This window comes from Macaca nemestrina, chromosome 10 (assembly GCF_043159975.1).
Source record: "Macaca nemestrina isolate mMacNem1 chromosome 10, mMacNem.hap1, whole genome shotgun sequence".
Taxonomy (NCBI): Eukaryota; Metazoa; Chordata; class Mammalia; order Primates; family Cercopithecidae; genus Macaca; species Macaca nemestrina.
The window spans coordinates 77,098,072-77,123,413 of NC_092134.1; the positions used below are offsets into that span (position 1 = coordinate 77,098,072).

General features: G+C 47.9%; 2 protein-coding genes and 1 long non-coding RNA gene across 11 annotated transcripts; 2 read left to right on the forward strand and 1 right to left on the reverse strand.

Annotated features, from left to right (window-relative positions):
* The first annotated feature begins 37 nt into the window (after nucleotides 1–37).
* LOC105474144 (poly(A) specific ribonuclease subunit PAN2) lies at nucleotides 38–19,072 on the forward strand. 9 transcript variants are annotated; one of them, XM_011728589.3, is made up of 26 exons: nucleotides 38–170; nucleotides 823–1,218; nucleotides 6,044–6,213; nucleotides 6,327–6,447; nucleotides 6,613–6,690; nucleotides 7,061–7,328; nucleotides 7,733–8,075; nucleotides 8,283–8,379; nucleotides 9,232–9,351; nucleotides 9,558–9,677; nucleotides 9,972–10,100; nucleotides 10,195–10,394; nucleotides 10,503–10,639; nucleotides 10,775–10,881; nucleotides 11,089–11,187; nucleotides 11,303–11,376; nucleotides 11,478–11,625; nucleotides 11,929–12,072; nucleotides 12,203–12,262; nucleotides 12,821–12,911; nucleotides 15,992–16,149; nucleotides 16,249–16,392; nucleotides 16,526–16,735; nucleotides 16,831–16,924; nucleotides 17,593–17,790; nucleotides 18,379–19,072. In XM_011728589.3, exons 2-26 carry the CDS (start codon nucleotides 937–939, stop codon nucleotides 18,411–18,413), a joined length of 3,627 nt encoding a protein of 1,208 aa, XP_011726891.2. In that variant the 5' UTR covers nucleotides 38–170; nucleotides 823–936; the 3' UTR covers nucleotides 18,414–19,072. The 9 variants fall into 9 exon arrangements, with proteins under 9 accessions (XP_011726891.2, XP_011726892.2, XP_024646262.2 ...); XM_011728590.3 differs by having other exon boundaries at nucleotides 16,526–16,705; XM_024790494.2 differs by having other exon boundaries at nucleotides 10,506–10,639.
* LOC139356739 (uncharacterized) lies at nucleotides 18,699–23,816 on the reverse strand. Its single transcript, XR_011609112.1, has 2 exons — nucleotides 23,231–23,816; nucleotides 18,699–21,493 (listed from the first exon to the last, which is right to left on the reverse strand). It is a non-coding gene; the product is annotated as an uncharacterized lncRNA (long non-coding RNA).
* On the forward strand, nucleotides 19,679–24,966 carry LOC105474143 (canopy FGF signaling regulator 2). Its single transcript, XM_011728588.3, has 6 exons — nucleotides 19,679–20,205; nucleotides 20,777–20,889; nucleotides 21,049–21,164; nucleotides 23,987–24,190; nucleotides 24,347–24,443; nucleotides 24,806–24,966. The coding sequence occupies exons 2-6, from the start codon at nucleotides 20,802–20,804 to the stop codon at nucleotides 24,847–24,849; spliced, it is 549 nt and encodes a 182-aa protein (XP_011726890.1). The 5' UTR covers nucleotides 19,679–20,205; nucleotides 20,777–20,801; the 3' UTR covers nucleotides 24,850–24,966.
* Nucleotides 24,967–25,342: the final 376 nt, after the last annotated feature.

Genomic DNA, 25,342 nt, shown 5'->3' on the forward strand with positions numbered 1-25,342 from the left:
GAAGGCGCGCCTGGGAGTCCGGTCCTTGGCGCCGTAGTGGTTAGGTTGAGGCCCTAGGCGTGGGGGAGAACTGGGGAAACTGGAATTTCCCGCGGAGCTGACAGCGCTTGCGCTCCCCCTACTCGTTGTAATTCCACGCGCTCCAAAATATCCGCCATGGAGAAATCTTGGTAATGACCCATTCCCCGTAAGCATCCCAGGAACACATCTGACCCTTGCCCTATCCCCCTCCTCGCCGCCGCCGTGGGAGAATTCTGGATAACCGATTTCTCTGGTTCCCCCAGAGAATTCTGGGTAACTAGCTGTTTCCACCACCTTCCCCTGCCCCCGCCCCAATTGTGGGTAACTGGCCATTATTGTTTTCCTCTGGGGAATCCTGGGTAGCTATTGGAGAGGATTCTGGGAAACTGACTTCTCGTTCTCCCCACCGTCCAACCCATCCGTCCTCACCCCCAATTCTGGGAGAAAGCACCTTAGATCCCTCTACCTAACGCCAACCCCTGCAGTTCTCGCTCCCTTCACCTGATGATTCAGGGCTGAACCAGGCAAGTGAGCAGTCTGAAATGAGAAGAAAGGGAAGTCAAGGATTAGGTTAGATATTGGGGTGGTGGAGAGTACAGAGGGCCTAGCGGAGGAGAGATAGGGACAACAGTTCTACCACCTCCACCCCCACTGCCCATCCTTCCCCTGCCTGCTTCCTCCTTTGGCTGGCAGTCTCATCCCTCATGCCTGCCTCATCTCCCTCATGCCCCATAACTTAGAAGACCCTACGTACCAGTGCCTGGACCTACCCTTGACTCAGCTACCTCTTTCCCCTTACAGGCCAGGATGTCCATTCTAGGCCCACCGGTGCTGTCTTGCTGAAGGTTGGGTCAGGCGTCTAAAGGGACTGTGGTAAGGGAGGGTGTGACATAGGTGTAAGCTGCCATCGTCATCATGAACTTTGAGGGTCTGGACCCTGGACTGGCAGAGTATGCCCCAGCCATGCATTCTGCCCTGGACCCTGTCCTGGATGCCCACCTGAACCCAAGTCTGCTACAGAATGTGGAGCTGGACCCAGAGGGAGTGGCCTTGGAGGCTCTTCCCGTCCAGGAATCAGTGCACATAATGGAAGGTGTCTACTCTGAATTGCACAGCGTGGTGGCTGAAGTGGGTGTACCTGTCTCCGTCTCCCACTTTGACTTGCACGAGGAGATGCTGTGGGTGGGGAGCCACGGGGTAAGAACTGTACCCCTTTGTGAGGGTTGAAAGATGTTGAAGGTCTTTATCTGGTCTTAACCCAAGGACAGCCGCTTTGCAAATAGCCAGTACTGAGGAGTTGTAGTGATGAGACAGCTGGGTCTGGTTGGAGGGATAAATGGAGAATCTAGGATCTAGGAATAAATGACATATTCTTTATCAGAAGGCATCCCACTTTTTTTTTTTTTTTTTTTTTGAGACAGGGTCTTGCTCTTTCGCCCTAGGCTGGAGTGCAATGGCACAATGTGATCATGGCTCACTGAAGCGTCAACCTCCTGGGCTCACACAATCCTCCCACTTAAGCCTCTCAGGTAGCTGGGACTACAGGTGTGCGCAACCAAAACCAGCTAATTTTTTTTTTTTTTTTTTTTTTTTTTTTTGAGACGGAGTCTCGCTCTGTCACCCAGGCTGGAGTGCAGTGGCCGGATCTCAGCTCACTGCAAGCTCCGCCTCCCGGGTTCACGCCATTCTCCTGCCTCAGCCTCCCGAGTAGCTGGGACTACAGGCGCCTGCCACCTCGCCCGGCTAAGTTTTTGTATTTTTAGTAGAGACGGGGTTTCACTGTGTTAGCCAGGATGGTCTCGATCTCCTGACCTCGTGATCCGCCCGTCTTGGCCTCCCAAAGTGCTGGGATTACAGGCTTGAGCCACCTCGCCCGGCAAAACCAGCTAATTTTTAAAAAATTGTTTAGTCTTACTCTGTTGCCGAGGCTTGTCTCAAACTCCTGAACTCAAATGATCCTCCTGCTTAGGGCTGCCAAAGTGTTGGGGTTACAGGTGTGAGCCACGGCACCTGGCCAGCATCCTGCTTTTGTCACAGTTGCTCATCCAGTGTTTTGATTTATATTGATAGTTGTACCCATCACTTAGTCTGTAGCCATCCAAATCTAATCTCTATTGCTATTGCCCCACCTCTGTTTTCTATTTTTATTATTATAGAATATTTAATGTATGATTCTGCATATCTTATATTGAATCATTTTGTCTTCTCTGGCTGATTTTAATCTCAGAGTAGTTATCAATCTTAATTTTTTAAAATCTGTATCCATATTGCCAATATGCTATGGTGCCCAAAGGCTTTGTAAGAAATACTATGCTGTTCGGCCGGGCGCGGTGGCTCACATCTGTAATCCCAGTGCTTTGGGAGGCCGAGGCAGGCGGATCACGAGGTCAGGAGATCGAGACCATCCTGGCTGACATGGTGAAACCCTGTCTCTAGTAAAAATACAAAAAATTAACTGGGCGTGGTGGCGGGTGCCTGTAGTCCCAGCTACTCAGGAGGCTGAGGCAGGAAAATCGCTTGAACCCGGGAGGCAGAGGTTGCAGTGAGCCAAGATCACACCACTGCACTCCAGCCTGGGTGACACAGCGAGACTCTGTCTCAAAAAAAAAGAAAAAAAAGAAACACTATGCTGTCCTTTGTTTACTAATTGACTTCTTAGGTCATGAATTGTTTTTCCATTAGAAGGGATGAATTTTGTGTGTGTGATTCATTCAGTTTAGTAGGCAGTGTCTACTGCTATGCTAGGCGCTGTGAATAAAGCTAAATAAAACATAATCCTTGCCCTCAAGGAGTTTACAGGACAGTGAGCTAAAAAACATATACAAAAACAGATAATTTCTTTTTTTTTTTTTTTTTTTTTTTGAGACGGAGTCTCGCGCTGTCACCCAGGCTGGAGTGCAGTGGCCGGATCTCAGCTCACTGCAAGCTCCGCCTCCCGGGTTCACGCCATTCTCCTGCCTCCGCCTCCCGAGTAGCTGGGACTACAGGCGTCCGCCACCTCGGCCGGCTAGTTTTTTGGTAGAGACGGGGTTTTAGTAGAGACGGGGTTTCACCGTGTTAACCAGGATGGTCTCGATCTCCTGACCTCGTGATCCGCCCGTCTCGGCCTCCCAAAGTGCTGGGATTACAGGCTTGAGCCACCGCGCCCGGCCAAAAAACAGATAATTTTATGGTACTAAGCGCCAGTGTGAAAATCTGTACTGGATGCTGGACAGGATGGAGGATAGTCAGGGCATCCAGAAGGATGTAACCCCTGAATTGAGTCTTGAAAGATGAGTAGAAATGAGATGAAAAAGATGGGAAAAGGCTGTCTTAGCATAGGATAAGCAAAGATTCCAAAGATATACAAAGCTTGGTGAGTACAAAATTCCGGAACTACAAGCAATTAGGATTTACCGGACTGGAGGAGGTAGACATTTATTCATTCAACCAGTGTTTTTTTGAGCCATGTACTAGGTGTCAGACCTTGCTCTAAGGTCTAGGTTTGGAATAAGTAAGTAAACAGGAAAACATTACAATACATTCAGGTGTTGATTAGTACTCTTAAGAAAAATACTGGCTGGGCATGGTGGCTCACACCTGTAATCCCAGCACTTGGGGAGGCCAAAGCAGGCGCATCACCTGAGGTCACGAGTTCAAGACCATCCTGGCCAAACGTGGTGAAACCCCATCTCTACTGAAAATACAAAAATTAGCTGGGTGTGGGGACAGGCACCTGTAATCCCAGCTACTTGGGAGGCTAAGGCAGAATTGCTTGAACCTGGGAGGCAGAGGTTGCAGTGAGCTGAGATCGCACCACTGCACTCCTGCCTGGGTGACAGAGCAAGACTCCATCTCAAAAAAAAAAGAAAAAGAAAAATACAGTGAGGCCAGGCACAGTGGCACCTGTAATCCCGGCACTTTGATAAGCCAAGGTGGGAGGGTTGGTTGAGCCCAAGAGTTCAAGACCAGCCTGGGCAACATAGCAAGACCCCATCTCTATTAAAAGAGAAATACAGTTGAGTAAGGGGGTTGAGGTAATGAAGGGTGGGAAAGGTTGCTATTTTGTTTGGTTTTGTAGTGTTTTAATTTTAATCTTTTTTCCTAATGGCTCTTTTAGAAACAATGTTGCTACTTTAGATAGTTGGTCAGGAGTTCTCTCTGATAAAGTAACATTTGAATAGAGACTTGAATGCAGCACCAAAAAGGGGAACAAGGAGGCAGAGCCCCATGCCTCTAACTCATCCTTGTGCCTCTCCTTTACTATTCTAGGCCCTCTAGAACGGAGGGAAGGACCCATGTTCCTTGGGAAGGAACATTCTAGAGAACTTCATATGCCATGTTAAAATAGCTTGGACCTTGAACTTGAACCTTCAGGCCACTGAAGGGCTTTTTTTTTTTTTTTTTTTTTTTTTTTTAAGACAGACTCTCACTCAGTTGCCCAGGTTGGAGTGTAGTGGTGCCATCTCAGCTCACTGCAACCTCTGCCCCCCAGGTTCAAGTAATCCTCCTGCCTCAGCCTCCCGAGTAGCTGGGACTACAGGTGTGCACCACCATGCCCAGCTAATTTTTGTATTTTTAGTAGAGATGGGGTTTCACCATGTTGGCCAGGCTGGTTTCAAGCTCCTGGCCTCAAGTGATCCACCTGCCTCGGCATCCCAAAGTGCTGGGATTACAGCATGAGCCACGGCGCCCAGCCTCAGATTTAGGAAATATTTAGGAAGCAAAATAGGCCAGGCGCGGTGACTCAGACCTGTAATCCCAGCATTTTGGGAGGCCGAGGCAGGTGGATCACCTGAGGTCAGGATTTTGAAGCCAGCCTGGCCAACATGGTGAAACCCCCTTTCTACTAAAAATACAAAAAATTAGCTAGACGTGGTGGTGCATGTCTGTAATCCTAGCTACTTGGGAGACTGAGGCAGGAGAATTGCTCAAACCCGGGAGGCAGAGGTTGCAGTGAGCTGAGATCGTGCCATTACACTCCAGCCTGGGCAACAAGAGTGAAACTCCATCTCAAAAATTAATACATAAATAAAATATTCTAAAAATCCTTGGTTATCTAGTGGTTAGGAAAAAATAAATAGGACTTGACTGTCAGATATATGGCTTGGTCAACTAGGTAGATCTTGGTACCATAGAGAATACAGTAAGAAAAATTGAAATGAAATAAAAATGGTGAATTTAATTTAGGATGTCATGAGTTTGAGGTTATGATGGGATATTTAAGGAGGTTTAGTAGTTACCGTCATCTTCTTGGTATCCATGTGGGATTGGTTCCAGGATCCAAAGATACCAGATACCAAAATTCAAGGATGCCTAAATCCCTTATAGAAAGTGATATAGGCCGGGCGCGGTGGCTCAAGCCTGTAATCCCAGCACTTTGGGAGGCCGAGACGGGCAGATCACGAGGTCAGGAGATCGAGACCATCCTGGCCTACACGGTGAAACCCCGTCTCTACTAAAAAATACAAAAAACTAGCCGGGTGAGGAGGCGGGCGCCTGTAGTCCCAGCTACTCGGGAGGCTGAGGCAGGAGAATGGCGTCAACTCGGGAGGCGGAGCTTGCAGTGAGCTGAGATCCGGCCACTGCACTCCAGCCTGGGTGACAGAGCGAGACTCCGTCTCAAAAAAAAAAAAAAAGAAAAGAAAGTGATATAGTATTTGGATATAACCTTATGCACATCCTCCCAGATGTGAAACATAAGAAAGTCAGCTGGCCAGTAGGGAATTGGACTATGTCCCTGACTTTCTATAGACTGTTCTAACCAAGTGAGCCATTACCTATTCTGCAGGGTCATTGTGAGGATAAAATGAGGTAGAGTTTACAAAAATACTGTGTAACACATTAAACAAACATAAGACAGTATTATCAGTGTCTTTATCACTAAGATTGACTGGTTCCTAGCCTTTTGCCTCTGTTGCTCCTGGTCACAAAGGCCAAGCAAGAAAGGATCAAGGCTGAGCCATGCTCAGTCCCTGACCTGGCCATAGGATGGCCCTTGCCCCTCCACTCTAAGTGTCTCTGTTGTCTTTGTCCTCTATAGGGCCATGCCACTTCATTTTTTGGCCCAGCCTTGGAGCGCTACTCATCCTTTCAAGTCAATGGCAGTGATGATATTCGGCAGATCCAGAGCCTGGAGAATGGTATCCTTTTTCTCACCAAGAACAATCTCAAGTACATGGCCCGTGGGGGCCTCATTATATTTGATTACCTGTAAGTGGCTTCTCAGCTCTGGACTGGGAACGAGGATGCCTCATAGGGTGGGAAGGCTAAGGGATTGGCAGCTTGTAAGGCCTGGGCCCCTTAGCCTTTCCTCTCCCCAATAGGCTAGATGAGAATGAGGATATGCACAGTCTCCTACTGACTGACAGCAGCACTCTACTCATTGGTGGGCTGCAGAATCACATACTAGAGATTGATCTTAACACTGTCCAGGAGACTCAGAAGGTACAAGCCTGGAGCAAGAAAGACCTATGCAGGGTCTGAGGTTGTTGAGGGGACAGGGTATGCTTGGGCTGGTAATGTGCCTGAGATGTGGGTGTGACCTTTCTGTTCCCTTGGTCTGTGGGAAAAATCATTCTTCTCGCTGGTTTTTCCTGCTTCCCTCTCCAGTATGCAGTAGAGACGCCGGGAGTCACCATCATGAGACAGACAAATCGCTTCTTCTTCTGCGGCCACACGTCTGGCAAGGTGGCCAAGTTCCATTTCTCTTCCCACTGCAGGACCCTGTTTCACTAGATACCTGATTGGGATCTGCTTTCCCTTAACTCTTGGGTGTAGTTGGATTGGAGATGAGGGATGAGTGGAGTGAATTCACTTCCTACTCAGTGATGTTCTACCATGAGATTATTTTGCAGTTTGATGTTTTCTATGATAATGAAGTCTCCTCGAAGTGCCTTCCAGCTCTGGGCTTCTCTGTTTGCCTTTTCTGTGCTTTAAGTTTCCCTATCCTAAAGCCCTAGTTCCTTTGGTAGGGACCCCACTGGGTTAGGTAGGTGGCAGTTATTTTTCCTGATAACAGAATTTGCAGATAACTGAATTTATTTTTTATTTTTTTTAGGTTTCCCTGAGAGATCTCCGTACTTTTAAGGTGGAACATGAGTTTGATGCCTTCTCAGGAAGTCTTTCAGATTTTGATGTGCATGGCAACCTGCTAGCTGCCTGCGGCTTCTCCAGCCGCCTCACTGGCCTGGCCTGCGACCGTTTCCTCAAGGTGTATGATTTGCGCATGATGCGTGCCATCACACCACTTCAAGTACATGTGGATCCTGCCTTCTTGCGCTTCATTCCTACATATACTTCTCGTCTTGCTATCATCTCTCAGTCAGGTATGAAGGGCATATGGGATTGGGTAGGAGGGATCAATGAGCAAAGGAGAGCTAGCACCTGTGAATGAGTACTCATCCAGAAACCTCTTTGTTGGGGAAATAAGTAACCTTTCATCAGGGTCTCAGGGTTTTACTTGGGTTTGGCCAGAGATTAGAGCTTTTATTTTCTTGAATGTGAGGAACATGGAAAAAGGTAAAGATAAAGTAGGCAGAGTAACTGTAGAATTACTCTTTGCTGAGTAGCAAACCATCTGTGGTTTATGGAAGGCATCAGGTGACATTCTGTCTCTAGGCATGGATTTGGGGCCCATCTTGTCCTGAAATCGGGAAGAGGATAGGAAGGGCATAAGAGTATGGCTCTCTTTCACTTTCTAGAGCTCAGTGGGTTTCTTCCTCCTTTGTAGGGCAGTGCCAGTTCTGTGAACCCACAGGCCTAGCCAACCCAGCAGATATCTTTCATGTGAATCCTGTGGGGCCTCTGCTAATGACATTTGACGTGTCAGCCAGCAAGCAGGCCCTGGCGTTTGGGGATTCTGAGGGCTGTGTGCACCTCTGGACTGATTCCCCGGAGCCTTCCTTCAACCCCTACTCCCGTGAGACTGAGTTTGCTTTGCCGTGTCTCGTGGACTCACTGCCTCCTCTGGACTGGAGCCAGGACCTGCTGCCTCTTTCCCTCATCCCTGTCCCACTCACCACTGACACACTTCTCTCTGATTGGCCTGCTGCCAACTCTGCTCCAGCTCCCAGGTTGTACCCTACCTCTGGGCCAAAAGGTGGGAGGGATGGGGAAAGGGCAAAGATATCAGAATTCTCTGCTAGCCTTGTTATTATTCTACTACTTTCCTGATTTTTGTCTACCTTCAGTATTTTCTTTTTCTCTGGACCCTTGGGGATTGGGGAGTGGATCTGTGTACACCACAACAATTTAAGTCCTAGAACTATACTGGATTGTAGGCGAGCACCACCTGTGGATGCAGAGATTCTGCGCACCATGAAGAAGGTGGGCTTCATTGGCTATGCGCCCAATCCTCGCACCAAGCTGCGCAATCAGGTGTGTTCAGAGTGGAGGATCAGCCCCCACCCCAGCCCACTGAAGTTTCTCCTGTCTTTTTCCTTTACTAGTCTTTCTTTTGTTTTTAGATCCTGTTGGTAACCTACCGAATTGAGGGAACTATGCTAGGTGTTAGGAGGATTCAAAGATAGAGAAGCTAGGGTCCTTGCTGTTAGGAAATTTAGTATTTGGTTGGTGAAGAGAAGACATAGCCATATCAGACATTATGTTCTGTTGTTAAATGCTGAAGGAATGTCATAAGCATTTAGTGTCAGAGCTGTTTGGAGAGAAAATGTTACTCCGGGCTAAAGTGACCAAGGAAGGTGTAATGAAAGAGCTGGGTATTAAGCTGGAAAGGTGGGATATAAGTTAAGTAGAACAGAGGAGAATATCCAAGATGAGAGAAGAGTGTTAGCAAAGGTCTCAAGAGGCATACACGCAAAATACATATCTGAGGGGGACTATATGAGTATACCAGTCTGGCCAGAGTAGATGTTGGTATTGGGATGTAGTGAGAGATTAAAGTTAGAAGTGGCCAGATTGTGAAGCTTTGAACACCAGTTTATAATAGAGGAAGTAATACACAGAAAGCAGCATTCTACAAGGGTTAATTTGGTAGTGGTGTGCTGGACAGAGTGAATATAGGGAGACCAGTGTGGATGCCATCACAGTTGTCCAGCTGTGCTGAAGCAGAGTGTTGGCAGTGGAAATAGAAAGGAAGCAGTAGATGCTGAGAATGCTATGAATGTAGAAGGTTGAGGACTTGGTGGCTATTTCAATGTTGGGATAAATGAGGGTGAAGCCAAAGATGACAAGACATCCAACAAGGTTACCTCTTCTTAAAATCCCTAGATACCTTACAGACTCAAGGAGTCAGACAGTGAATTTGACAGCTTCAGCCAGGTCACTGAGTCACCAGTAGGACGAGAAGAGGAGCCACATCTCCACATGGTTTCTAAGAAATACCGCAAGGTGCTGGGGGACATCAGGGCCTGTGGGATGTGAGGAAAGGTACCCTAGGAAGGAAATCATATGAGAAAGGATTGAAGGACTCAGTCAGGAGGCCTTCAGCTATCACCCTGGACCCAGGAGGAAGGTTCTAGGAAAGGCTATGGCTACTGGAAAGATTTGGGGACTCGGAGGATATCCTTGTCTTGCTCAGACTATTTCTGCCTTAGGTGACCATCAAATATTCCAAGCTAGGGCTGGAGGACTTTGACTTCAAACACTACAATAAGACCTTGTTTGCTGGATTAGAGCCCCACATCCCCAACGCCTACTGTAACTGCATGATCCAGGTAAGGGTTGGGTATTCCTACAACTTGAACGTGCCTACTGCTTTCCTTCTTCCCTATGGCCACTCGACCCTGCTCTTTCCAGGTCTCCTCAACCATGCTCACTTTACCATGGTCTCCTCTATAATTCTTTCTTGCCTCTACAACTTTCAAGTCTCCTCTGAGCTCCACTGGTTTGGTGGACTCACTGCTTCGGTGGACTCCTGCTGTGTATTTTCCACCAGCTCACTTAACCTTCATATTTCTCCTCACCCCTAGGCCAGTTTCCTTCATCAGTTCTTCTGCTTTTCCCTCCAGGTGCTCTATTTCCTGGAGCCTGTACGCTGTCTAATTCAAAACCACCTTTGCCAGAAGGAGTTCTGTTTGGCATGTGAGCTGGGCTTCCTCTTTCACATGTTGGACCTCTCTCGTGGTGACCCTTGCCAGGTCAGTACCTGGAGACCTGAGACACTTAAAATGGAAGGGGAAGGAAGGTGGATACAAAAGAGAAAATAACCCCTTTCCACCAACACATTTCCAGGGCAGTAATTTTCTTCGGGCATTCCGTACTATTCCTGAGGCCTCAGCCCTTGGTCTGATCCTGGCTGACTCAGATGAGGCTTCAGGCAAGGGCAATCTGGCCAGGCTCATTCAGAGGTGGAATCGCTTCATTCTCACTCAACTGCATCAAGATATGCAGGAGCTGGAAGTACCACAGGCTTATCGAGGTGCTGGAGGCAGGTATGAAATCAGGATAGAAATAGTTAAAGCCATCATGACAGGCCCCTCTGTGATTTAAAGGGTCTTCTAACTTCCTCAATGTGCATATATCATCCTCTCCACTCTTAGCAGCTTTTGCTCATCGGGGGACTCTGTTATTGGGCAGCTCTTCAGCTGTGAGATGGAGAACTGCAGCCTCTGCCGCTGTGGCAGCGAGACCGTGCGAGCCTCATCCACCCTGCTTTTCACACTCTCCTACCCTGATGGTAGCAACAGTGGTGTACCCTTCAGCTCTGTTGGGAAGGCTCCCCAAAATGTCCTGTAATATCAGGGAGAGGGTGTTGGGGACTAACTGTGGGTAGAGGGGAGAACCAGGAGTAAAGCATCTAATTTTCCCTCAGATAAAACTGGGAAGAACTATGACTTTGCTCAGGTGCTGAAGCGAAGCATCTGCCTGGACCAGAATACACAGGCCTGGTGTGACAACTGTGAAAAGTACCAGCCCACGGTGAGTGGACTGTTGGACTGGACTAGAGTCCTGGTCCTGCCATGGAGATTCAGCACCATCCCATGTGGGGCTGGCTCTGTCAGCACTGCCATCCAGGGATCTCTGGTGGAGTGAGGAATCCCAGTTTGAGGACACAGACCCAGGTCCCTGTCCAGACTCCTTTTCCTGTACGTTTCCTGCCATTCCTTGTTTGTTTTTTCCTCTCAGATTCAGACCCGCAACATCCGCCATCTGCCAGATATTCTTGTCATCAATTGTGAGGTGAACAGCTCAAAAGAGGCTGATTTCTGGAGAATGCAGGCTGAGGTAAGGACTCAGACTAGAAACAGGGCTTCAGGAATAATTTTTCATTTTATCCCTGTTCTGACCTCCATACATGATTATGTTCCTGAAGAACTGGATGTTTTTCTTTTGTGTTCAGGTTGCCTTCAAGATGGCAGTAAAGAAACATGGTGGGGAAATCTCCAAGAACAAGGAGTTTGCTTTGGCTGATTGGTAGGTGCTGTCTTGGGAGTTGTCAAATGATTGAATTGTCCAGTGGCTCCTCTTGTCAAGATCTCTTTCAGAACAAATTTCCAATTCTTCTGACCTGATAGGAAGGAACTAGGGAGTCCAGAGGGTGTGCTGGTGTGTCCCTCCATTGAGGAGTTGAAGAATGTCTGGCTTCCTTTCTCCATTCGCATGAAGATGACCAAGAACAAAGGGCTGGATGTTTGCAATTGGACTGATGGGGATGAGATGCAGGTTGTTGAAAAACCGGGAAGAGGAAAGGGAATAAGGGAGAGAAGGTGGGGCAGAAGGTAAAGGAGGGCAGGGGAAGGTGAAACTTAGCAGAAGGAAAAGGAAGAGAATAAGGCCTAGTATTTACCTGTTAGGGGATTTTCCGTAGTCACTCAGTTCAGTGTTGGGGTCCTAGATGGGCTAGGATGGAGATAACCCACCCTGGTACCCCATCCCCTATACCCCCAACTCCCTGTCCTCTGTCCCCATTCCCCTCCCTTCCCCATCCTTAAACTTAGCTTAGCAGCCTGGGTACCCCCCTCACAGTGGGGCCCAGCCAGGGCAGAGGAGGAGCATGGTGTCTATGTGTATGACCTGATGGCTACTGTGGTACACATCCTGGACTCACGCACAGGGGGCAGCCTGGTGGCTCACATCAAAGTTGGAGAGACCTACCACCAGCGCAAGGAGGTGAGTGAGGTTATAGAGGGCAGGAACACTCCTGGGATGGCCACAGTGAGTCCCAGATCTGTCCTTAAGTCTGAGACAGTAGTCTAGCCATCACTTTGTATCGCCACAGGCTTTCTTTGTATTTCCATAGGGCGTTACTCACCAGCAGTGGTATCTGTTCAATGACTTTCTTATTGAACCTATTGATAAGGTTAGTTGCAACATGTTCTGTTTCTTCTTTCATTTCCCCTTTTCCTAGCATCCTTATCTTTAGGGCCCTATAGAATGCCAGGCAGATTCAACAGGGAGGGAGGAAGGAATCCTCAGAAATAAAAACCATTAGCACTTAAAAATAGCACCTGAGGCCGGGCGCGGTGGCTCAAGCCTGTAATCCCAGCACTTTGGGAGGCCGAGGCGGGCGGATCACAAGGTCAGGAGATCGAGACCACAGTGAAACCCCGTCTCTACTAAAAATACAAAAAATTAGTCGGGCGCGGTGGCGGGCGCCTGTAGTCCCAGCTACTCAGGAGGCTGAGGCAGGAGAATGGCGGGAACCCGGGAGGTGGAGCTTGCAGTGAGCCGAGATCGCGCCACTGCACTCCAGCCTGGGCAACAGCGTGAGACTCCGTCTCAAAAAAAAAAAAAAAAAAAAATAGCACCTGAAAAAAAAAAAAAACAAACTAGCACCTGAGTCCTGGCCTCTTGTCTGAAGTGGGGAAAAGGAAAAGGGTGATATACATTAGCCATAAGTGCTTTTTCTCTTCTATAGCATGAAGCTGTGCAGTTTGACATGAATTGGAAAGTACCTGCAATCCTTTATTATGTCAAACGGAATCTCAATTCCAGATACAACTTGAACAGTAAGTGCTACACAGTAGACCCAAGTGTGTGGGCAGTTTAGATTGGGCTTCAGGATGAGATCTGGGACATTGCTTGCAAGTACTTAGGATTGGTAACCAGTGTTAATATTTCTGGAGATACTAAAGAGATTCCTGTTTATCAGACCTTAAATTTAGAAGCACGAAATCCAGCCTGAGCAACATAGCAAGACCCCATCTCTTAAATTTTTTTTTTTTTTTTTTTTTGAGATGGAGTCTCACTGTGTCACCCAGGCTGGAGTGCAATGGCATAGTCTCGGCTCAATGAAACCTCTGCCTCCTGGGTTCAAGCGATTCTCCTGCCTCAGCCTCCTGAGTAGCTGGAATTACAGATGCCCGCCACCACGCCTGGCTAATTTTTTTGTATTTTTAGTAGAGACAGGGTTTCACCACGTTGGTCAGGCTGGTCTCGAACTCCTAACCTCATGATCTGCCCGCCTCGGCCTCCCAAAGTGCTGGAATTACAGGCATAAGCAACCACACCCAGCCTAAAAAAAGTTTTCTTTTTTTTTTTAATTAGCCTGTGTAGGCCAGGCACAGTGGCTTATGGCCTGTAATCCCAGCATTTTGGGAGGCTGAGGCGGGCAGATCACTTGAGCTCAAGAGTTCGAGACCAGTCTGGGCAACATGGTGAAACCCTGTCTCTACAAAAATTACAAAAAGTAGCCGGGTGTGGTGATGTGCTCCTGTTGTCTCAGCTACTTGGGAGGCTGAGGCAGGAGAATCACTTCAGCCTGGGAGTCGGAGGTTTCAGTGAGTCGAGATTGCGTCATTGCACTCTAGCCTGGGTGACAAGAGTGAAACCCTGTCTCCAAAAAAAAAAAAAAAAATTTAGCTGAGTGTGGTAGCATATACTTGTGGTCCCAGCTAAAGCTGGAGAGGCTGAGGTGGGAAGATCACCTGAGCCCAGGAGGCCAAGGCTACAGTGAGTAAGCCATGATTGTACCAGAGTGTACTCCAGCCTAGGCAACAGGATGAGACCGCTTTTTTTTTTTTGGACAGAGTATCACTCTTGTTGCCCAGGCTGTAGTGCAATGGCACAATTTTGGCTCACTGTGACCTCCACCTCCCGGGTTCAAGCAGTTCTCCTGCCTCAGCCTCCTGAGTAGCTGGGACTACAGGTGCCTGCCACCATGCCCGGCTAATTTTTTGTATTTTTAGTAGAGACGGGGTTTCACCATGTTGGCCAGGTTGGTTTTGAACTCCTGACCTCGTGATCTGCCCGGGCGCCTTGGCCTCCCAAAATGCTGGGATTACAGCCGTGAGCCACGGTGCCCAGCCTGAGACCCTGTCTAAAAAAAAAAAAAAAAAAAAAAAAAAAAAAAACGCTGTAAATCTTGAGAGTGGAGTGGAAATGAGATGAGGGGGGACATTTGGTCCGAATGGCTTAGGTTATGATGTTATATCTAATTATTATTTTTTGTGGGACAGAGTTTTGCTCTTGTTGCCCAGGCTGGAGTGCAATGCGTGATCTTGGCTCACTGCGACCTCTGCCTCCCGGGTTCAAGTGATTCTCCTGCCTCAGCCTCCCAAGCAGTTGGGATTACAGGCAGGTGCCACTACGCCTAGCTAATTTTTTTGTTTTTTGTCTAATTAGTAGAGACGGGTTTCACCATGTTGGCCAGGCTGGTCTCAAACTCCTGACCTGGTGATCTGCCTGCCTTGGCCTCCCAAAGTACTGGGATTACAGGCGTAAGCCACTGCGCCTGTCTCATGTCTAATTATTCTTTTTTATTTATTTATTTATTTATTTTTGAGACGGAGTCTCGCTCTGTCGCCCAGGCTGGAGTGCAGTGGCCGGATCTCAGCTCACTGCAACCTCCGCCTCCTGGGTTTACGCCATTCTCCTGCCTCAGCCTCCCGAGTAGCTGGGACTACAGGTGCCCGCCACCTCACCCGGCTAGTTTTCTGTATTTTTTTTTTTTTTTAGTAGAGACGGGGTTTCACCGTGTTAGCCAGTATGGTCTCGATCTCCTGACCTCGTGATCCGCCCGTCTCGGCCTCCCAAAGTGCTGGGATTACAGGCTTGAGCCACCGTGCCCGGCCGTCTAATTATTCTTACCCCAAATGAAGATCTCTTTTGGAGGTGAGCTCCTTTTTTTTTTTTTTTTTTTTTTTTTTTTTAGATGAAGTCTTGCTCTTGTTCCCCCAGGCTGGAGTGCAATGGCGCGATCTCAGCTCACTGCAACCTCTGCCTCCGGGGTTCAAGTGATTCTCCTGCCTCAGCCTCCTGAGTAGCTGGGATTACAGGCGCGTACCACCACACCTGGCTAATTTTTGTATTTTTAGTAGAGACAGGGTTTCACCATGTTGGCCAGGCTGGTCTTACACTCCTGACCTCAGGTGATCTGCCCGCCTTGGCCTCCCAAAGTGCTGGGATTATAGGCATGAGTCACCACGCCCAGCTGTGAGCTCCTTATTAAGTACCTATTTGGTATCTTTAAACCATAGTTTCTCTGTAACCTTTTTCTGGATTCTCTAAACTAAGGTCCAAGTGAAAATCTTATTTTTTATTCTCTGTGGTCTTTTCTGGTTTTTTTTTGTTTTGTTTTGTTTTTTGTTTTTTTTGAGACAGAGTCTCGCTTAGTCGCCCAGGCTGGAGTGCAGTGGCGCGATCTCGGCTCACTGCAAGCTCCGCCTCCCGGGTTCACGCCATTCTCCTGCCTCAGCCTCCCGAGTAGCTGGGACTACAGGCGCCCGCCGCCTCGCCCGGCTAATTTTTTGCATTTTTAGTAGAGACGGGGTTTCCCAGTGTTAGCCAGAATGGTCTCGATCTCCTGACCTTGTGATCCGCCCGCCTCGGCCTCCCAAAGTGCTGGGATTACAGGCGTGAGCCACCGCGCCCGGCTTTTTCTGGTTTTTTTCTCAGCATGTTTGTTGATAATTTTGTGATGTGACCTGCTCTGTCTACCTGTCCCATTTATCAGACATGATCTTTTTTCTCACGTGCTTTGATTATTGAGGGGTCAAGTGAAGACCCAGAGTCTATCAGCCACATTGGGCTTCTCTCCCCTAGTCACTTCGCTATCCAAGCCCTGTGTCCTCTTCATTCTCCCTTCTAGTCAAGAACCCTATTGAGGCAAGTGTCTTGCTGGCTGAAGCCTCGCTGGCACGGAAGCAGCGGAAAACACATACTACCTTTATTCCACTGATGCTGAATGAGATGCCACAGATTGGGGACCTGGTGGGTCTGGATGCTGAGTTTGTCACCCTTAATGAGGTAACCAAGACCAAAGGGATGGGGCATTGGAAGAGAACTCTGAGGATATTAGGAGTTGTAAGCATTTCTCTGATTTCCTTATTAACTCTTCTCATGTAGGAGGAAGCAGAGTTACGCAGTGATGGTACCAAGTCTACCATTAAACCAAGTCAGATGTCAGTAGCCAGGATTACCTGTGTCCGGGGCCAGGGACCTAATGAGGGTATCCCCTTCATTGATGACTACATCTCTACCCAGGAGCAGGTATTAAGATACAGAGATGCAAGTGAGGCACACCCTGGTGCTTATGTACAGTGCTCAAGAACCCAGGGAAGAGTGATAGGGGAAAACTCCACCTCACTTCCTGAAAAAGACTTGTCCTTTTCTCTATTCCTAGGTGGTGGATTACTTGACTCAATACTCGGGTATAAAGCCTGGTGACCTCGATGCCAAAATTTCCTCCAAGCACCTAACAACTCTCAAGTCTACCTACTTAAAGCTTCGTTTTCTCATTGACATTGGAGTCAAGTTTGTGGGTCATGGCCTGCAGAAGGACTTCCGGGTCATCAACCTGATGGTTTGGCAGGGCTCTTTTAAGAGTCTTCTTGTGAGAGTGGGCCCCTCAGGGTATACACTGTGCCTTCAGAGAATGGGAAATTATAGTCCCCTACCTTAAGTCTCCCCCTTTTTTATCTTTGCCAGGTGCCCAAGGACCAAGTCCTTGATACTGTCTACCTGTTCCACATGCCCCGAAAACGAATGATTTCCCTGCGATTCCTTGCTTGGTACTTTCTGGGTGAGTTGCTCTGCCTTGTAGGCCCCTGTGGTGTACATTAATAGCAGAAGCAGCCATTTAAAAATAAAGCAATCGTGTCCTTTGCAGCAACATGGATGGAGCTGTGGGCCATCATACTAAGTGAACTAACTCAGAAACAGAAAATCAGATACCACATATTCTCACTTATAAGTTGGAACTAAACAATGAGTACATATGGACATAAGGATGGAAATAATAGACACTGGGGACTCTAAAAGTGGGGTTGGTGGGGGATGGGTGAGGGTTGAAAATTACGTATTGGCTGCATAGTTCACTATTTGCATATTAGGGATACCAGAAGCCCAGTCCTCACCAGTACATGATATACCCATGTAGCAAATATGCACATGTACCCCAAATCTAAAATAAAATTTAAACATAAAAAATAAAAGCATGGGGGGAAAAGACAAAGTAGGAAAAGTGTTAAGAGGACAAAGTGGGAGTAGGGGTGACCCTCAGTTAGTGGTGACAGTTACTAATGGATTTAATTAACTTCAATATCCCTTCTGTGCAATGAAGAAGATGTTTGACAATTTCCCTTAAGGACAGTCAGGCTTTTTAGTTTTCTGGAGTCAGGTAGGAGTGGGGAGACATGTTCCTACCTCCCTTTGCTGGGTCCCAAACTATTCCACCTTTACTTACCCCAGACCTGAAGATTCAAGGGGAAACCCATGACAGTATTGAGGATGCACGCACAGCCCTTCAGCTCTACCGAAAGTATCTGGAGCTAAGCAAAAATGGCACTGAGCCTGAGTCTTTCCACAAGGTGCTCAAGGGTCTTTATGAGAAGGGCCGAAAGATGGACTGGAAGGTGCCTGAGCCTGAGGGCCAAACAAGTCCCAAGAGTAAGACCTGGGATGGGACAAGGGAAACTGGACTGGGTGGATTTTGTATTTTGTTTGTGACAGGGTCTCACTCTTACCCAGGCTGAAGTGCAGTAGCGTGATTACAGCTCACTGCAGCCTCGACTTCCTAGGCTCAAGTGATTCTCCCACCTCAGACTCCCAAGTACCTGGGACAACAGGCACACACCACCACACCCAGCTAATTTTTGTACTTTTTGTAGAAACAGGGTTTTGCCATGTTGCACAGGCTGGTCTTAAACTCCTGGGCTCAAGCGATCCATCCACCTTGGGCTCACAAAGTGCTGGGATTACAGGCATGAGCCCAGCGCCCCCAACTGGGTGGATTTTGATTGCACATATGGAGAATAGCACTTCACAGTTTACAAAGCACTTCATCCTCCTAACATTCAGTGAAATACATTTTATCAAAACTCTCCATTAACTATAACTTCCTCTTGCCCAAGTCTAAAATGTTCAGGGAAGGTCCATGCCCTTTTTTCTCTTGCATTTTTCCTTCATAGGAAGTAATGAGAAGATGCTTTTTTCTCTACTCAGCTTGAATCATGCTTTTGGTTTTGTCTCTGACAGATGCAGCTGTCTTCTCCTCAGTGCTGGCGCTCTGACTACCCTTCCCAAAGAACCACTGCCCTCTCCCTTTAATGTTCTATAGCCCCAGAACTGGGAGATGGGTTCCTTAGTTGGCTATACCTTGTCCACTTCCAGTACTGGACGTGCTCAGGGTCTAGAGTCTCAGATGGTGCTATTAATAGAACTGGAACACAGCAGAATTGTTGCAAAGGTTCTAGGAGCCAGATTCATTCCTTCTTCATCCTTTGCAAAACAGTGGCACAGAAACGGAGTCTAGAATTGACCCAGATGGAAAGTAATTGGTATTCTTAATATCCTGGTTCACTAATATCCAGGCAGAGAAGCTCCTGGAACCATAATTGTCAGTTCCTAGCTGGCTAGGGATTGAAGTCCTGGACAGCGACAGAGGATACCACAGTAGTTCAAGACTTAGCACAAGTCACCAACTGCTTCAGGGATGCCTGGAGGGGCCAGCAAGTAGAGTGTTGGTGGCCCAAACAAACCAGTGTTGCCAATACCATTGCCAAAAGGGCCTTTGGATCCTGGACAAAGCTTGGCTGCTGGCTTCATTTATTCCTGCTGATGGCTGAGAAGCATCTGTCTTCCATCCCACTCTCCTGTCCCAAGTTTTGTTCCGTTTTTTAAAAATTTGTTGTAAACTGCATGTTTTATAAAATAAAAACAAAATACCGTTTGTCATTTATCTCATTAGGGAACTGCTAGTGTGGGTTCTCTGGCTTCAGTCTTCCTCTCCTTCCTTTGAAGGTAAAGGTGCGGAATCCAAAGTTATGGATGTGAAAGGGTATAATTGGGCCAGGCGCAGTGGGTCACTTCTGTAATCCCAGCACTTTGGGAGGCCGAGGTGGGTGGATCAGGAGGTCAGGAGTTCAAGACCAGTGTGACGAAGATGGTGAAACCCCCGTCTCTACTAAAAATACAAAAATTAGCCGGGCGTGGTGGATGGCGACTGTAATCCTAGCTGAGGCAGAGAATTGCTCGAACCCGGGAGGCGGAGGGTGCAGTGCGCCAAGATTACGCCACTGTACGCCAGCCTGGGCGATAGGGCGAGACTCCGTCTCAACAAAAGGAAAAAAAAAGGTATAATTATGCCTTTTCTGGGCAATGCTGGGTCTTTGCTGTAGCTGCCCAGTACCCTACGTCAGACTGAAGATGTACGGTACGGTTTCCCCGTTAATTGTGTAAGCCGACAAACTACAGGTCCCAGGATAGCTTGAGACCTGTAGTTGCTCACAAAGATGGGTCTGGTGCTGTGATGCTTCCTGGGAGATGTAGTTTCCTGTGTATTGAAACCTGGGCTGCTCACTGGCCTGCAGAGCACCGTTTTGAAGGTCCTAGCCCACCTGAGTTGGCTCACGCGCACGACTAGCCGCTTCCATACAGTACACCCGGCCTCTGTCGTCTCTTAAGGCCACTCCTATTCTACGGCTGACCCCTGGAGGTCACGTGGAGCTGTTCGCCACGCAAGTCTGGGTCCTTCAGCGATTGACCGGGGTCCTTGCTATCCAGGAGCCTCTCCCAAGCTGCCTGTTCGCGCGAGAGTTTGGAGGGGCGGGTTTGGGGTCGGTGTCTGATTGGGGCTTGCACCGCAGCACGCTCGAGCCCCGCTTAGGTACCAGTTAGCGCCACGGGAGCTGGGTCAGGCGGTCGCCGGGACACCCCGTGTGTGGCAAGCGGCGAAGCGCTCTGGAGGATTCCGGACAGCCCTGCTCCCCGCAGCCAGGTGTAGTTTCGGGAGCCACTGGGGCCAAAGTGAGAGTCCAGCGGTCTTCCAGCGCTTGGGCCACGGCAGCGGCCCTGGGAGCAGAGGTGGGACGGATGCGAGCGGCGAGGTGCTGGGCGCTGAGGGTTGGGGATGGACTGGAGCGAAAGCAATGGCGGAGTCCTTAGAAAGGGGGCTGAGGTCCGTACGGATAATCAACTTACGGGCTGGAGATGGGGACGCAGGAATCTTCGGTGCAGGATCCAAATGGGCCCTAATTATTGAATGCTGGCCTCCTGGCCTGACTGAGGGCTCCCTGCTGGCAGTTCCCTAGTGCTTGTAGTCCTCGCGTAATCGCCAACTTACCCCTGTAGCTGCCACAAAGCCCCGTGAACTCTAGGCATGCAGTGCTAAAGTACCAACACCTAGGGCCTCACCTTTCCACGTAGAGTCTGGGACTGAGCCCCAAGTCCTGAGCTTGCGCTCCCACCTACCGCCCTGGGGGAATCAGAGCCCTCAAGCGCTGGAACAGAGAAGCCCCTTTGTGTCCCGGCCATTTCCTGGAAAGTAGAGCCAGAGTCACAGTGAAGCCTTTGAAAGCCTTGGGGTGAGGAGTGGGGGGGTCAGGGAAAAATGGAGTCGGCTTCTCACACTTGTTTTATTCCCACACAAACCCAGGTGGAGCGACCCCATTACGCTAAAGATGAAAGGCTGGGGTTGGCTGGCCCTGCTTCTGGGGGCCCTGCTGGGAACCGCCTGGGCTCGGAGGAGCCAGGATCTCCACTGTGGAGGTAAAGGCACAACAGGAAAAAGAAGTGGAGGAAGCAGAGCCTTGGGAGGGCATGAGATCCAAGGCCTGGGAGAAGGAGGAATGGAAATCCTGGGTTGATCCCATTCTCACACCCTACCCCCACCCTCTCCCCTGCTCCCATTCTCTCCTCTTCCACCAGCGTGCAGGGCTCTGGTGGATGAACTAGAATGGGAAATTGCCCAGGTGGACCCCAAGAAGACTATTCAGATGGGATCTTTCCGGATCAATCCAGATGGCAGCCAGTCAGTGGTGGAGGTAACTGTTACTGTTCCCCCAAACAAAGTAGCTCACTCTGGCTTTGGATGACAATTCGACTGCTTAAAAAGGACCTTAGTTTAATAGAAATGAAGAAAATAGACTCAGGGATATCTAAAAGATTTGGCTCTGTCTCATTTGGAAGAGGCTGCAGGCTTATTCCCCATGCACTTGCTTCCTGGCTCCAAACCTTAATACTTTGTTTCTGCTGTAGAATTTGTTAGCAAATAGGGAGTCCTGATCAGCCCCCTTTTCCACATCCACATGACTCGTTTTTACTGTAGCACTGTGGTATACATACAAACGTCCATTCAAAATCTGAATCAGAGCTAAAAATAAAAAATGAAAAATAAGAATAAAAGGTTTTATCATAATTAGGAAATTTTAGTCAAAAACAACACACATGTACACAAAGGTGTATCTAATAAGTAATATATAAGGCAATGTTAAGATTATGGTGCTAGCCTGGGCATCATGGCAAAACACCATCTCTACAAAGAAATGGCAAAAGTTAACAGTGCATGGTGGCATGTGCCTGTAGTGACCGCTACTTGGAGGGCTGAGGTGGGAGGATCACTTGAGCCTAGAGGATCACTTAAGCTCAAGAGGTCAAGGCTGCAGTAAGCCGTGATCGTGCCACTGCACTCCAACCTGGGAAACACAGCAAAACCCTGTCTCAAAAAAAAAAAAACAAAACCCAGCACTTTGGGAGACTGAGCCAGGCAGATCACCTGAGGTTAGAAGTTTGAGACCAGCCTGGCCAACATGGTGAAACTTCATCTCTACTAAAAATACAAAAAATTAGCCAGGCGCGGTGGCGCATGCCTATAGTCCCAGCTACTCGGGAGGCTGAGGCAGGAAAATCAATTGAACCCAGGAGGCGGAGGTTGCAGTGAGCCAGGAACACCCCTCTGCACTCCATTCTGGTTGACAAGAGCAAAACTCTGTCTTGGGGAAAAAAAAAGATTATGGTACCTTAATAGCTGTTGTCCACAGAGCCTACACTACCTCTTTAATACTGTGCTTACTGAGGATATTAGTCTCAATTTTAAAAAATTATTATTATTATTATTTTTGAGTCAGAGTTTCGCTCTTGTTGCCCAGGATAGAGTGCAATGACACGATCTTGGCTCACTGCAACCTCTGCTTCCCGGATTCAAGCGTTTCTCCTGCCTCAGCCTCCCAAGTAGCTGGGATTACAGGCATGCACCACCATGCCTGGCTAATTTTGTATTTTTAGTAGAGACAGGGTTTTTCCATGTTGGTCAGAATGGTCTCAAACTCCTGACCTCAGGTGATCCACCCTCCTCGGCCTCCCAAAGTGCTGGGATTACAGGCGTGAGCCACCGTGCCTGGCCAAAAATATATATATATTAATGAGAACACATGGACGCAGGGAGGGGAACATCACACATCAGGTCCTGTTGGTGTCTGGGGGGCTAGGGGAGGGATAGCATTAGGAGAAATACCTAATGTAGATGACAGGTTGATAGGTGCAGCAAACCACCATGGCACATGTATACCTAGGTAACAAACCTGCACGTTCTGCACATGTATCCCAGAACTTAAAGTATAATTAAAAAAAAAAAAATTGTCTTCATCTATAGAAATTAAAAGTATAAGTTGATCAGGGTTAATCAAAAAATTCTGTTTATAACTTGGAGCTAATGTTAACTGTCTTGTTTCTTAGAATTGTACAATGAAGTGCCGGGCACGGTGGCTCATGCCTGTAATCCCAGCACTTTGGGAGGCCGAGGTGGGTGGATTACCTGAAGTCAGGAGTTTGAGACCAGCCTGACCAACATGGAGAAACCCCGTCTCTACTAAAAATACAAAATTAGCTGGGCGTGGTGGCACATGCCTGTAATCCCAACTACTCGGGAGGCTGAGGCAGGAGAAATCACTTGAACCCGGGAGGTGGAGGTTGCAGTGAGCCAAGATTGCACCATTGCACTCCAGCCTGGGCAACAAGAGTGAAACTCCATCTCTAAAAAAAAAAAGAATTGTACAATGAGGTAAAATCAAATCATATATTTGAAACTACTGCCAAGTACAGTGGCTCATACCTGTAATCCCAGCACTCTGGGAGACTGAGGCAGGCAGATCACTTGAGTGCAGGAGTTCGAGACCAGCCTGGGCAACATGGCAAAACTCTCTACAAAAAAAATACAAAAAAGTAGCTGAGCCTGGTGGTGCACACCTGTGAGAGGCTGAGGTGGGAGGATCACCTGAGCCTGGGAAATCCAAGCTGTAGTGAGCCTCAGTCATCACACCACTGCACTCTAGCCTGGGCAATGCAGTGAGGCCTGTCTCAAAAAAAAAAAAAAAAAGTACTTTGAAACTATCAAGTAAACTGTACTAATTAAAAACCACACTAGGCCGGGCACAGTGGCTCACATCTATAATCCCAGCACTTTGGGATGCTGAAGCGGGCAGATCACCTGAGGTCTGGAGTTTGAGACCAGCCTGACCAACATGGAGAAACCCCATCTCTACTAAAAATACAAAAGTTAGCTGGGTGTAGTGGTGCATGTCTGTAATCCCAGCTACTCAGGAGGCTGAGGCAGGAGAATCACTTGAACCCAGGAGGCGGAGGTTGCAGTGAGCCAAGATTGCAACATTGTGCTCTAGCCTGGGAAACGAGCAAAACCCCATCTCAGGAAGAAAAAAAAAAAAAAAAAAAACTAATTAAAAATTAAAATCAATTAGGGAAAGCTTTTTAGAATAGGTTGTTAGAGCTAGATTTGGAAAGAAAAGTAAGGATATAAATTACTAACGTACAGAGGTAGAAGAGAGTGACCCAAGGCTGAGGACATTTCTAGGTGCCTTATGCCCGCTCAGAGGCCCACCTCACAGAGCTGCTGGAGGAGATATGTGACCGGATGAAGGAGTATGGGGAACAGATTGATCCTTCCACCCATCGCAAGAACTATGTACGTGTAGTGGGCCGGAATGGAGAATCCAATGAACTGGACCTACAAGGCATCCGAATTGACTCAGATATCAGTGGCACCCTCAAGTTTGCGGTGAGCTATGGGAATCAGTAGCTGGTTCTTGGACATTAAGGGGTTGTTGGAGAACCAATTAGAAATTTAGGCTGATATCCTTGTCCTCCTCTTTGGAAGTGAAGGCAAGAGGCCTTTTATTGCCCTGTGTCACCCATTTCTCCCTTGGGTTGGCAGTGTGAGAGCATTGTGGAGGAATACGAGGATGAACTCATTGAATTCTTTTCCCGAGAGGCTGACAATGTTAAAGACAAACTTTGCAGTAAGCGAACAGGTAAGCTGCCCCCACTTTATCTCCTGTTCTAGTAGCTCTGTGGAACCTGATATTCCCTAACTCACCCATACACCCCCATCCCAGAAACCTCTGGTATTAGCTCAAGAGCTGTCTTCCATTTCCCTTGGCTTAGAGACTTGGGGTGTTCCTACCCATTTTCTGTCAGCTTTCAGAATTTGTGTCCCCTTGACCCTGAGATACAGGTGAGAGGGCAGTGGGGATGTTTTATCATTTATAAGCATATATTCTGCAGAATGGTGGTTGGTGTGTGTTTGTGTCAGCTTGGTCTGGAAAATTTTCTCAATACTGGCACATATCAATATGAGAGTGGCATTTTCCTTTAAATTGTTTGCCATTTGCAGATCTTTGTGACCATGCCCTGCACATATCGCATGATGAGCTATGAACCACTGGAGCAGCCCACACTGGCTTGATGGATCACCCCCAGGAGGGGAAAATGGTGGCAATGCCTTTTATATATTATGTTTTTACTGAAATGAACTGAAAAAATATGAAACCAAAAGTACAAACTGTGTTGTCTTTTCATGCCCGGAATTGCCCTTACATTAAGCTTGAAGATAAGGAGTTATAGACAGGAAAGATAATGGAGGAGAAAGAAGAGTTTTGGGATTGACACAGGATAAAGGTAGGAGAGGCCTGAACCTTTAATTTTTCTATCTTTTGAAATTCCATTCCACTCATAAACTAGATAAGCTTTCAGTCAGTGCCCACTCAATACCATGTCTTTAAGGTCTAATTTTGGAGAAGAGAGGAACCTCCATGAGGAAGCATGGGAATATAAGCATATGGTAGTATAGAATTCTAGAAATCCTTTGTGTTCATGGCTGTTGAAACATAAAGTAAGACAGAGCTTGGTCTTGAAGGAAATAATGGACATG